The sequence below is a fragment of the Aulonocara stuartgranti genome (assembly GCF_965226115.1).
Source record: "Aulonocara stuartgranti genome assembly, chromosome: 3".
In the NCBI taxonomy this organism is placed as follows: domain Eukaryota; kingdom Metazoa; phylum Chordata; class Actinopteri; order Cichliformes; family Cichlidae; genus Aulonocara; species Aulonocara stuartgranti.
This window is the reverse complement of record NC_138941.1, coordinates 41330899-41343746: the sequence shown is the minus strand read 5'-3', so window position 1 is coordinate 41343746 and position 12848 is coordinate 41330899. Positions and strand designations below refer to the sequence as shown.

General features: G+C 40.0%; 1 protein-coding gene across 2 annotated transcripts in view; it reads right to left on the bottom strand.

Annotated features, from left to right (window-relative positions):
• Positions 1–5147: 5147 nt before the first annotated feature.
• Positions 5148–12848, bottom strand: part of adisspb (adipose secreted signaling protein b) — a 56160-nt gene continuing 48459 nt past the window's right edge. For both annotated transcript variants that reach the window (XM_082526329.1, XM_082526330.1), the window contains exons 5-6: positions 11368–11493; positions 5148–7394 (exon numbers count right to left, since the gene is read on the bottom strand). In XM_082526329.1, coding sequence (XP_082382455.1) covers positions 7294–7394; positions 11368–11493 — 227 coding nt within the window. In that variant the 3' untranslated portion in view covers positions 5148–7293. The remainder of the gene's footprint in view (positions 7395–11367; positions 11494–12848) is intronic.

Genomic DNA, 12848 nt, shown 5'->3' with positions numbered 1-12848 from the left:
GGGAATAAACAGAAAGCCCCCTGCCCTGCTCGCATGCTGTGAGCGTTTCTAAATCTATTCTTCATTCACATGAACCTTCGAGTTCCCTTTTTCTTATTGAAATCAAAATATTACGATACTAGTCGTTTTTTAAAACCGAAATCATGATTTGGGGCCATTAAATAAATTTCTATATTACTAGACTGTGCTGTGCGTTGAGGACAGAGTCGCTTCAATACGTAGAACCTCAAAAACTGAGTTGGATTTTTTTCTGAGAAAGTTGTTGTGCCCCTGAATGTTGTTGTGATGAGGCCATAATTTTGTAAAAAAATAAATAAAAAACAAAGCTCATAGCTAAATAAATAAATAAAATACATGTATTTTTTAAATGTGTGGTATCTACAAAATATTTTATCTGCATAGCTTTAGTTCAGAGATTGGATTTTTAGCTTCCAGCCAAAAGCAGCTGTATCCTGAGGATGGATGCAACAGCAGCAAAACACGTGTTTTGAAAATTTAATCCGGTGCCATAGTGTCACAATCTCCACTCTGAAAATGACCAAAGAGTTAAACCAACTGTCTGAATAGGCTTTCCGGTTATTTTGTCCACCCCCTTAGCCTGCACAGAATTGTCTGGTCTTTTGTTTATGATATGGATGGTAAGCACACTGCACGCTGTTAACACACAAATCTGTCACAAGCACTGAGATGAAGCAGCACAAAGTGAGGTTACAATTTGTTTTCCATTGGAGATAAAGCGGCTCATTGCCAGCGCCACTGTATATGCGCGGAGTCATCTTTTCACCGGTCTATTTTCTTCTGCCAGCTTGATGTTGATGGTGCAGCCTGTAGTTTGTTGTGATTGTGAGATAATTTCAGTCGCGGGCGCAACTGAAACATTGGATGGAATTTCCTCTTTACAGGTGAAACGTGTCTGAAAACAGCGCGGAAAAAGGGGGGCATTTTGGATGGGATTATATAATTATAGTTTTGCCGTGTGTGTTTTTTCTTATTTTTCTTATCCGAAGCCGTAATTACTGCGCACAGCCATGGGTCGTTACTCCTTTCAGCTGGCCTAATCTCACAGAGTATGAATAGAAACTGTCAATCAGACGCTGCACTCTGCGGAGAGACAAGAGGGGACTGATTGCTGCTGCTGCACAGCGACACACACACACACACACACACACACACACACACACACACACACACACACACACACACACACACACACCTTCTTCCTCGTTGTCTCCAATGTTTTTGCCCTCCAAAAAACAGATTTTTCCCTCCATATTCAATTTTCTGAAGACTCCTCATAGCTTGATTTCTTTGGGTGTTTTTAGGAAACATTTTCATGTTTCTAATATGTTAACAAGTACAGATTATTTATTTATTTATTGGCTGCTACATTTGATGCCTAATTGTACCCCAGTACTTCCATTCAGGCCTGGCTGCCGACTGACACACCTGCTTGTTTAGGCTTTTTAGAGAGCGTTAGATGGATGGACACATGCATGATAGAGAGATCAAGACGGGGACAACCCTGTGTTGTTAATAAACAGTGAACGTGCACAAACAGTGGTTGCATGAAATTAAAAGACACGGCTGAATTTGTGCAATAGTAAACAGATCGGTCCTCTTCAAAAGATGCCCCAAAACAAACAGGAGATACAGTGTTTTGTTTCACCTTGAATGCTTCATATCAAAAACATTTACTGTGGCGATATAGGGAAGCACTTAAATGCTGGTGTACATTTAAGAAACATTTGGATGCTTTTTATATGTTAATACAGCATCAATTTACACGCGTTTAATACCGAAGTGGTTCTGTGTAATGTTTTTATTCTAAGTGCCCTCATTCGTAATTTCAGTTAAGATGTTTGTTTTTTTTTTCCAACATACTGACTTTCTTAAACTTTCCTTTTGCGCTTCATTTTATAGTCTGCACTCGTCACTATTCATTAAATGTCGCTATCGCATTGGAAGTATAAAATAATGCATAATAATAACAATAATCTTTTTTTAGAAAGTTTTTTTCCTTATGCTGTGCTGATCTGAGTTCAGGTTTATCCTGAAAAAACAACAACAACAACAACAACAACAACAAATTTCCCCCACTTTTGTTTTTTAGTATCATCATGGTGAGATCCAAATTTAATCTCCTGAAATCTCACTTACATTAAATCAAAGCGCATATTCTGCGTCACATGATACCGGTGTTTACAGCCACCCAGACCTGCGCACTGTTTGGAAAAGCTCGTGCCCAAAGGCCAAAAGAAAAAAACGCTTTATTTGCACCATTCACCGACTGCCTCATCTGCGCCCCCACCACCACCACCACCACCGCCACCCCGTGTACGGATTGCGGCCTCGTGGAGATGAATCTGATCAATCAGATCAATCAACAGAGATTACTGTAATCCCGGAGGTCAGTGGGAGGGCACACATCTCACACAAGCTCTGCGCAAACATGTCCACGTGTAAGAATCCATGTAACGATTTTTATTAGAATTGTTAGAGTTTTCACTTTAACTTCATTTAATGAGCAAACCTGAGTGTTGCCTCTGTGGAGCCATGCCAAACACAGCTATGTGAATATAAAAAACAAGTGAAGTTTTTATCACAATTTAAAGGGGAAAAGTCTCCCACTGGAAGATTTCAAACGAGGACATAAAAGGCTGCACGAGCCTCTTAGAAACTCTTTTAAAACAAAAAACAAAACAAAACAAAAAAACCACAAACAAAGTGCGTTAGATGTCACACACGAGCCTCCACGGAGTTCCTGTTTGTTCGGTAAATGTGCGCGTGCAGTGTGTGTGAATGCTGCTGCTCGTTAAAACGGACGCAGAGGAGCTCTGGCCCGTTGAAGGTTTCTCTACAAAGTTTTTACGTACAAAGTGGAGGAAACTAACTTTAACAAGTGGTCCACAGTGTGGTGGTTTACACAAAAAATCCCAGGTTCAGTCCCGGGAGGAAAAGACCCGCCAAATAAAACCTGTGGAGTGACGCTCTGTAGACAAAGTAGCCTTCTGTGTGGCTCTAAGGTCAAACTGTTTGAACGAAATGTACCTTTTTATAAATATGATTTCGTGTTGGTATTGAAATGCGCGATTACTGCTCTAAAATCTTCTTATTTTATTTATTTTTTTGCCCGTGGACTACTGAATATAATAATAAGCATGAGAAATACACAAATTTCAATTTTAGATTCAGTTCTCCCCGTTTAAAATCTGCAACAACAAAAAGAAAAGAAAGAAGAAAAATCAATATTTTTTTAAACGGAAGGAAAACTTTTGAATATAACGCCACACTTCAAAGTTACACAAACTACACTATCGTTGTGGTAATGTTTTAAATTAGAATTTCACTTGAAATTAAATGAGTTTAACTAATAATGAATTTAAATTATTATTATTAGAGTTTTACAGCATTTATTAGAAACACACAGAAAATTATCAATGTGATAATTCAGAGCGCTTGTCTGGTGTCCTCATACATGTTGCCTTTTGGTTTCTTCCACGGGATCCAAACACCGCTGCTGCTTACACTGGTGACACACGTGACCACATATGAAAACTACTAAAGTTATGTTAGTTGTGCTTCTGTCTCCTCACCGAGTATTTAAAGAGCTACTGACTCCTGCTTTTGTGCACGTCATTATTCAAAGACATGAGTTCACTTTAACAACAGGAGGAGTCTCAAATGACAAAGAAAACAAGAAAGTAGAAAATCACAAGGTTATTAGTTTAAATGCAGATCCGTGCAGCTCTGCATTTTCCCCCAGACTACTTTTTTTTTTCAGAGAAAGAAAAAGTTAAAAGCGAGCTGTGATCTCAGTCTTAGGTCAAACGGCTGTTTGTCCTTTTTTTTTTCTTTTTTAAATGATTTTTAGTTTGATGCGGCAGCATCGGGGCTGGCGAATCCGGGTTTAGTTCAGGACTACAGAGGGTCCCAGGAGCGCAGAGACCTGTGATCTGAACACTGCGGACTTTCTTCAAACTTTTCTTTTCTTTGTTTTTGTCCCCAAAGCCGCCCATCAACTGATGAGAAGAAAACAAATCTGAAGGTCAAACGTAAGCAAATTAGAAATGCGTCAGTTTGGTGTTGTGTGGACGTTTGTGGGAGGGTTGCGACCTTTGAAACTGCGACATTACGCAGTTGCAAGAGCGGCGGTTATTTAAGATTGGTTATATAATGTTTGGAAACGAGCTGGAGAGGAATAAAGGAGAGAATCCACAACATCCTCTCCTGCTTTCTCACGGTGCTGCGTCCGCTTTTATTTATTGATTTATTTATAGGAGAAATTCCAGTGTGGAAGTTTTAAAGCGGAGCGTAAACTCAAGAATCGGGAGTAATGGCACATCGTCCCGGTTATAATTTTGATGCAGGCCTGCAGGTTGTTAAACAACTAAACCTGAACACGATGAGAACTTTTGTTGTTGTGTGTGCACAGCCTGCCTGTAGATGTTGAGATAAAGTCTCTCTCTAAAAATATATATATTTATATTATTTATATTTCTACTTCTACACTTCATTTAATAGGATTGCTGTGTTGTCTGTTGTGTGGGTGCATGCTGCTCTAGGATTAATAAAGTTTCTCTGATTCTGAGTCCTGACAGACATATATGGAAATATGAGGTGGATGAGACTTTTTCTTCAACCTTTGTAATCCCATGTATTCAATTAAAATTATAATTGAACACAGACAAAAATATTATTATAATTCTAGATCATGATCCAAGAAAAAGAAAAGGAGTGTAGTCTGTACTGTTTGGGACATTTACAGTAAATCACTAAATCTGACTAAGAGGAGGATGTCATGAGGTTTGTGTGTTGGACAGAAACATGAACTGAATTCTTGTAAAGCTTCCATGAACCGGTTACAAGTACATTTTGTGTTCAGTCTCATGCGAAACTTTTCTCCACAAAGATCCTGTAATGTCGAGAACATAAAGTAACCCTAAATCAAGTGAAGACTTCACAATTCATCTAAATTTTTTAGAGGGTAAAAAACTTTTTTTTTCCTATCCACTGAAGTCAAATAAAGAAATACTTTGTGTAAAAGACTGAATAGACTTTCTGCAGGATATCTGTTGTGCAGTGACAGTGGAGACTGCCACCAAGCATCCTTGAAATGCACTGACAGCGGACACAAAGAGGAGCCAGACTCAAACATATACATTTTTTTTAATTCATTTTCAACATTAAAAATACAAATCAAACATACCGGGAGCAACAAATAAACTGCTACATTCCTGAAACCTATCGAGCACTTCAGCTTTACACTAAGATGGATCTCTGACCTATCGTGCACAAACAAACATCAAAATAATCTATCCAATCTTTACTATACCCAGTGCGCGTGGTCTAATAATAAGAAAAAAAAATTACACGCTAAATTGAATTCTTTAAGGCTGAATGCAACCAACAACAGAACGAGTAACAACAAAAACATGAACATTAACCAGTAGGAAGGAGATGTTAGGACTTCTTTCAGAGGAGATTATCAAGAGACGGCAGTGCAGCCAGATCATGGCACTTGATCTTTTAAGCACAAATTTAAGTTAGCAGAGCTCCCTCTGATCTGCAGTTGCACTGTGAAGACGGCGCTGGGACAGAGAGGTGGTGGAAGTAGTGGTTTGAAACCTGCAAACTTCCAAAGTTTAGGTGCTTCCGGTTTATGACCCCAGATGTTTGAGTCCTGGGTGGCTCGGACTAACACTGGCTAAACCTGAAAACTGCTCGGGTGACAGGATGCAGACGGATGAACAACGGGGAGTTAAGAGACAAACGGGATGTGGCGATGAAAGGCACTTTTCTGAAGGCTTCATGGATTAAAGCAAGAGATTGGAGCTTGAATAGCTGAAAGGAAAAAGCCCCTCAGAGACTTAAATACCAAAGGATGGTGGTCAGTGTGTGTTAAAGCACTGCTTTAAGGGTCTACACATGGGCAGGAGATGTTGGTCCAGGGAAAAGTTTGGGATAAAATAATGAAAATGTTTTTAAAATGATTATTCGATAATAATATAACAACAATATTTAAACAAATTCATCAGCCAATTCTTTCACCCCAGTTTAACACCCTTAAAACAACTACAGGCTATGCACCGAATATTTGATTCGATCTTGTTTTGGTTACACATTTGTTTTTAATTTGGGGAAAACTGGTGAGTCAACAGCATCTGTAGCTCAGCAACAACAACAACAAAAAGAAGAAGAAGAAAAAGAAAAGACGAGACTTAAAACACGAGAGGTAAACGTCAGATTTTGATGTCAGCTCCTCTTAAATGGTAAATGGTCTGTATTTGTATAGCGCTTTACTTGGTCCTAAGGGCCCCAAAAAAGAACGAGAAGGAGCTTTTAAAGTACACACACCTATCACACAGAGTGAAAACCAGCTTAGAAAATCCTGACATATGTCAGCAGATCAGTGCCAGATAGCAGGAGAGCAGGTACTGAAGCATCACTTTCCCCTCCCTCCAGTGTGGCAGCTGTACATTCATTCCTCACCTACTGAAACAAGCCTATGTTTTATTTTGAAAGGCAGACTGGGGAAAGTGAAATGTTTGGGGCAGGTTGGTTCAAATACAACAGAAATATTAGGTATACCTGCTGAGATGGGTTTAACATGAACACTGAAGATGCAGACACATTTTATATTTAGGTCTTCCTTTAAATAGAGAACACTGCAGCACAACTGGTAAAAGATGGCCTTGAGATTGGAGCAGTAACGGATGCAGAGTTCTTTAGCACCCCTGATAGTCACACAGAGGTATTGCATGTTAAACAATGTTCCTAATTCGCTCTCGTCCTCCCTGAATTGCGCAGATTAGAGCCTTAATTTAGGGTCAAGCTTTTGAAGTCGTAAATGAGCCCTTGTTTACTCCTAACTCTATGAATCCAGGCGGGCTTTGCACATCAGAAAAAGACTAAAACTGAACCACAAGTAGTTGTGAGGCTGTGCTGATTTACAGGCAGACGCTGCCCTCTAACGGATGAACAAGGAAAGCACAACAGTTGAAGACAGAAAAGCAAGAGGACTTAATTACATGTTCCTTCAGAGTGAAGGTCAGAGCTGAGGAATGTTTTTCACGTCTCAGGATGAAAACCATTTCTGAGGTCCAGTGAACAGTGAATCACACCAGAGGTGGAAAAGCTGCACAGCCCGTGGCACTAATAGTGTGTGTGTGTGTGTGTATTAACGGGCAGCTCAGGAGGTTTCTGTTTCTTTTTCTATCTGTGAAGATGGCAGGTGTGTGAACTTCTGTAGGCGTTTGTGGATGTGTGAAACAACTGGGAACAGAAGGCTGACATTTAGTCAAATCCCTGCCAGTCACTCTGCTCAGAGTCGTACTCGAGCTCCGGACCGATGCAGCGAACGCCTTCCAGCAGCATGGGGGTACCATGGTGACGATCTGGACAAGAGGCAGAGAGACAAAAAGAAATCGTTACTCTAATCAGCGCGATTCTTACATTACAATATGAACTGTAATGAGAGATTAATCAAGGCTGTCGACTGCTAAGGGCATGCTGGGAAATGACCTGCTTCACTAGCCTGAATTTACTGTAAGAGGCATTTAATGAAACTAAATAATCTAAATGTTAATTTAAAACAAAATAAATACAGATTCTGATCCTGCACATATTCAAGACTCTTGTAGCTTTCTTTACAAACCTAAATGTGATAAGTCAATAGTTATGTGGGAAATTTACATTTGAAAAAAGTAAAAAGACCTTTGATCATGTAGTACTATATGGCCCAGTGTTCAGGCATGAAACTGGTCTGCACATAAAAACTACAAATTTTAAATATGAACTTTAAGGCTTTTAGACGTGGAGGCGGCTCTTTGTGATTGAGCATAAGAGTCGATATCCGGCCACTAGATGGCTGCAGAGTCTAAAATCTGCAGAGAAACAAGTCCGAATTTCTGGACGTTCTAGTACCAGGAAGCCTTGTGCTGTTAGTTTAGAGTGGATGGCGTTATGAGAGTGGCTGTCCCAGCACGAAGCCTGAATGACCTAAAAGTAACAAATTTTATTTCTCGCTCAAATTAAAGAAACATTGGATATCTATAACTTTTTCTTTCTGATATCTCTTCCTGTTTAATCTCCCTTCCCACTATTGCCAAGTGCTCCCTCATACAGGACTGTGTGATTGCTGGGGTTTCCTCTCTAATACTGTAGTGTCTGTACCTTAAAATATAAAGTGCCTTGAAGTGATTGTCACTGTGAATTGGTGCTGTTTAAATAAAGCAGAACTGAATTGAATGTGGTCCATGAACTAAATCAATTTGAAACCCTTCAGCTAGACACAACCACTGAAAGTCAGGCACTGGAAATGTCTGACAGGAGTCAGTTATTTGGAGCTACATTACAATCTGACAATAACCTTTGATGGCATGTTCTGGTGCAATAACAATAAAACATCGTCAGCCTATTCCAGCCACACCTTTGCACATTATGAACAGTGTTTCACAACATCAAAGTATTTGAGCAAACAGAGGCAAAAAAGAGAGTGACATATTTTCCTTCCTTTAAGTCTTGTTGTAGAGCATTTAGAAGTGGAAACATGACCTGTGAGCACTTGGCTTTAAAAAGCTCAGGCATCGGTCTCAAACTCATGTATATAATCCACGATGTGCACACGGTGTGAGAGACACAGACCGAGCGGCTCCTTTAAGAGAGGCAGCCCCCTTTTTCACCCCCCTCCTCCTTCTCCCCTGAGGCATCTACTCTACTTCTCCACAGTCCCTCCCCCCACCCTGCAGCAGCAGGCGCATGCTTTTTTTCGTGACTGCAGGATACACATGGAGCAACGCATTGGTGGTTCAGTGGTAGAATTCTCGCCTGCCACGCGGGAGGCCCGGGTTCGATTCCCGGCCAATGCAATTTCTTTAATTTTTTTCCCCCCAGCCCTAATACTGCCAAAATTACTGCCAGAAGTCTGTCGTAGACTTTAAAATACACAGCTGAATGTACAGTTACAAAGCTTAAAATTTTCACAAGTAACACATCCCCTTCCCCTCTGGACACACGATATATGTCCATGAAATAACTAAACTACTCATCCAGGCCATCATAGTCTAAGGAGCTTGCAAAGAAAAGCGTCTGGACTTCTTTAAGTTGCTTGAAGACGTTTCACCTCTCATCCGAGAAGCTTCTTCAGTTCAAAGGGTCAAATGGTGGAGAGTCCCAGATCAAACTACTCCCACACATTTGCGGGCTTGTCTGCAGCCACTCCTATTGTTATCTTACCTACTTGCAACATGTGAAACTCACTAATCTGCTTTCTAACAGTACATGTTTTGATCGTCACCGGTGAGTGGCTAAAGACTTAAAGCACTTTGACATCAGGTGATTCTTTTTACCATACTGTTTTGGATACACCGTTTTTTTAAGGTATTAAGAAATAACGTATATGGGCTCCAACAAACGACCACCTTAAGAATAGATGAACATAAAAATAACTAGCAGTTCAAGCTTTCATCAAATTAGATTAAAATATTGGGAATGTCTATTACAGTTTCCCTACAAGATAAAATCACTTTTTACATTTTAATAACTAACTAAAAACTACCATTAGGACGCTTCCTATCAGCCTCACTGGATATATAATAATTAACTATACATCGGATAACAACCATGTGTATTTATACAAGACTAAAGGCTCAGCATGCAGCTGAGTTGTATTATACTCCGTCACTGATCTGATGTGAGCGGTACAGCTGACGTAGAGTTTAATCCATTGATCTGGTTTTCATCCAGGACTCAGTTACACACAAACATCTGAACAGATGTTCAGGCCACATTATGAGGATAAAAATAAACACTAAACAACACAGCCATCATTCATCCTCAACTACGCACGCACGCACGCACGCACGCACGCACGCACGCACGCACGCACGCACGCACCACGTTCTGCTATATTTACACAGACACAGATGGAAAAACACACTGCGCACCCCCTTTAACTAATTCTTTAACTAATTCTCCATCTGCTGAGAGAAACGCCACAGACTAATTCAGTCTCACTGACATGGATTGAAGAGGAGGATGCAAATTTATTATTACAGCCTCCGCGCAGCAGGACAGAGCAGAACAAAAGATTTATGGATTACAAGAGCCATATTGTTTCTGTCGTATCCCTCACCACAGAAAAGGGGACTTTTTAAAATGATTTTTCGGTTAGTATTTCTGAACATTTTTGTTTTTATTATTTTAAAAAATTTGACCACAAAAAAATTTAGCCTTTCTTTTTTAGTGGTTCATTGTGACTTACTTTGGTTGTTGTTTTAAAAGTTATTCAGACCCAAAAATTCAAAGTAACCAGCAGGTGGCAGCAGCACACCAGAAACAAGCGACCTTTGGGATTATCTGTTAGTTCTCCCTTTAAAACCAAAGAAGAAATGACTGATCATTTATAAATTAAAAAGTAAAATATAATGAAAATACACTCACAGGACACTTTATTAGGTACACCTTACTAGAACCGCGTTGGCCCTCTTTTTACCTTCAACATTGCTTTAATTCTTCATGATTCAACAAAGTGCCGGAAACATTCCTCCGAGATTTTGGTCCATGTTGACATGACAGCGTCACACAGCTGCCGCACATCCATGATGTGAATCTCCTGTTCCACCACATCCCAAAGGTCATGTCTACATGGATAAAAGCATCGAGCTGCTGCAATGTGACTCGCTGAGTAGGCGCTTTCATTGATGCGTCCTTGAACAGGTGTACTCAATGAAGCGGTCAGTGAGGGCAAATTCTGATGTTATGTAGTTTGATCATTTAACTTTATAGGTCATTTAACAGTCTGGGAGAACTACCAATTATATATTAATTATCAAATAAATCATTTATCAATAAGTTAATCAGGTATTTATGTATTTTACCTCATGTAAGAAGACATGGAGGAACAAACAAACAAAAAAAAACACTTTTAAGAACCACTTCAGATTTTAGAAAACCTGTGGAAAATGTATGATTTGTTTCCACAAGTTTATGAAATTTTATTAATCAAATTAAGTGATAAAAACTAAACCAAATGGCTCCTGGTCAGTTTGTCCTCTACACTTAATGAGGTAAATCGTCTTTGGCCTTCCTTCGAGGTTTCATGAGCCTTAGCAACTAATCTATGGAAGCCTTCCAGTCATTTCAGTTTAATAAGTTCCCAAATGATTAATGGTTTTATAATAGAAAGTCTCACGGGCATAGGTAGTCGTATGGTAATGACTGAAAAATCAATCAACTACACAATGCCTCAGCTATAAAAAAAAGAAAAAGGTCTTTTATAGGATACAATGTGGTGTATTTGTAACTATTTATACAGAAGAAGCAGACAAGATTATATTATCACATATATGTTGTTAAACACAACCTTACCCATGACTCTGGCGTGAACTTTAACTCTGACGCAGACGTCGTCGTTGGTCTCGCTCAGCAGCCTCACCTCCTCACACAGAACTCCCTCGTGCTGGGTTATGTACTCGCACGTTATCTTCAGACCTCCTGGAGAGACATGCAGGACAAAAAAATAGCAACAAAGACAGAAAAGAGAGTAAGTTTCCTCTTTATTGGCACATTTTACTAACGCACGCACATCTCTACTTTATCGTCTCTGCGTGAGATGTTTTTCATAAGGATAATTCGAGTGTCAGACAATCCAGAACAAAATGTCAACAGGATGGAAAAAAAACAAACACAACTGACTGATAAGCACATGAATATATACACACACACACACGCACACACACAAGACAAACATAGTAGCACACCTGTTAACATAATCAGGCTGAGAGTAATATAAAGGGTGTGACGATAAACTGAAAGTAAAGGTCAGTAACCTGCTTCAATTACAGGCATGCAGTCGGCATGACTCCCAGAAACCTCTGACCCATTTCAGCTGTTTTATTGGCCAGGAGAAGCTCACGTTCATGCTAGCAGTTAAAAAATGTCTTTTTTTAGCCCACACAGGTGGCAGATGTTTAGGGTTTACCGACTATTGCGGCATGACGGGCGGCAGGAACACAGAGAAACACAGGAAAGCGTCTGAAAGTCAGATCTGTTCCTATGATTTATTTATTTTTTTTTCAAAGAAGGATCTCTGTGCTGACATGAGCTGAACTGTCTGCTGCTGTAATCCTCAGCCATCTGGAACTCTGCAGCCTGTGACTGTGCTGCCGAGTTACTTACTTTTTAGCTTAGCTATGCTTTCGAAAAATATGACTGCCACTATCCTTCAACACAGTCCGAACTCTCTGAGGCAGCTTTCTTGTAATGTCTTCAAGTTGGAATAGTTCTTGAGGGTTCTTGAAGGACAGTCAAAGCCCTTTTTTGGATGTTTCTGCCTTTTATTATGTTCTCTGTCAACACACTGCGTCAATAATGTTGAGTTACGATGAATTATAATCTGTTTTTTAATGCTGTTGCCAATCAGTCGATTTCCAGTTGGAACTGCACAGTGGATCATTTTGCAGATCAACATTAGCCGAGGTGGAGGTGGCAGAAAGCAGATGTAAGATTTTCACTGGGAGTGACAAGAATGGACAAGATTAGAAATGAGTGCATCAGAGGGATGGCTCAGGCAGTTTGGTGGCAAAGTTAGAGAGACAAGACTGAGATGTTTGCATATGTGCAGAGCAGAGACAGAGGATATATCGGACAAAGGGTGTTGAAGATGGAGCAGGCAGGCAGGAAGAAAGGAAGACAACAGTTGAGGTTCCTGGATGTAGTGAAGGACATGCAGAGGGTTGGTGTTGACAAGGTGAGGTGGAGGAAGATGATCCACTGTGGCAATTCCCTAAAAGGAATCGGCCGAAGAAGAAGAAGAAGCATGGTGTTACTAGCAATTTAATGTCTATGAC